The following is a 1,066-nucleotide window of genomic DNA, read 5'->3' on the forward strand; positions in this document are numbered from 1 at the left end:
AGCCCAGGGCCCAGCAGGGGCTGCCCGGGGCTGGGGGACAGAGGGTCCTCGGGCCCCGGCGGGGGCGGGAGCTGCTGGGGGGAAGGGTAGGGCTGCTCCGTGACCAGCGAGTCCTTGATGGAGTCGTCCTCCGATGGGTCCTCCTCTGGAGCGGGAGAGACAGACACACAGGAGGGAGGCGACAGAGGCGGGGAGGGGCAGCATCGGGGATGGAGGGGCAGAGATGCAGAGATGATGAGACAGAGAGAGACGGATGGAGAGACACATCGAAACAGAGAAAGAATCCATGTGTGAGAGAAAGAAACACAGACAGAGAGAGGGTGATCCATCCTCAAGGCTCTTCATCTGGGCCCTGCCTGAGCACCAATTCTGGGGAGCCCCGTCCCCCGAGCACCTGCCGGGGGCTCAGCCCCTGGCCCCAGACGGGCCTCGCACCAGTCGCCCCCTGCAGACGGCCCTGCGCTGGGCGCCCAGGAAGCCGGCCCCACCATCACCCCCATTTCCCAGACGAGGACACAGAGGCAGCACAGCCTTGCTGGGGGCCGGGAAGCTAAAAGGCCATGGAGTTGGGAGAGGGTGACGGCATCCTCGGCCCGTCGCCCTGGGGCGTGACAGAAATGCCCTTCTTGCCCCCTCTGCCCCCGCGTGGGAGTCCCGCCCCTCAAGAAGGCTGAAGTGAGTGGAGCCTCCGGGGCCTTGGGAGGTCTGAGTGTGTGTGACCTCGAGCGTGGGCGGGTGTGAGCAGGTGCCCATCCCCGCGCACCCGTGTGCTCGACGGCTCTCCGGCCGGCGTGGAGGGCCGCCTGGTCCTCAGGTGTAAGAAGGTCAGAGGCCCCCGGCAGCCGCCACCCCTTTTCCCGTCGCCCTCGGCCCCGTTCCCCTCCCTTCCTACCAGGGCTGGCCAGGAGCCCGGGCTTCTCCAGAAGGAACTTCTGCGCTGGGAAGAAGGCGTCCTTGGCCATGAGCAGCGGGTCCTCGGGCTTGGCCATGCCCTGTGGGGACAAGAGGCGGGCTGAGGGGCGCGAGGAGGCAGAAGGTCCAGGGGGCGGCCCGGCCGGTGGGGACG

The 1,066-nt window shown here is 68.2% G+C and overlaps 1 protein-coding gene across 1 annotated transcript in view; it reads right to left on the reverse strand.

Moving 5' to 3' along the window:
- The window catches only part of CUX2 (cut like homeobox 2), a 119,622-nt gene that overhangs the window by 21,695 nt on the left and 96,861 nt on the right, over nucleotides 1-1,066 (reverse strand). The window contains exons 13-14 of the mRNA XM_021715288.1: nucleotides 893-992; nucleotides 11-145 (exon numbers count right to left, since the gene is read on the reverse strand). Of these exons, the coding sequence (XP_021570963.1) occupies nucleotides 11-145; nucleotides 893-992 (235 nt within the window). The remainder of the gene's footprint in view (nucleotides 1-10; nucleotides 146-892; nucleotides 993-1,066) is intronic.

Source organism: Carlito syrichta, unplaced genomic scaffold (genome assembly GCF_000164805.1).
Source record: "Carlito syrichta isolate Samal-C Ts95f unplaced genomic scaffold, Tarsius_syrichta-2.0.1 Scaffold306952, whole genome shotgun sequence".
NCBI lineage: Eukaryota > Metazoa > Chordata > Mammalia > Primates > Tarsiidae > Carlito > Carlito syrichta.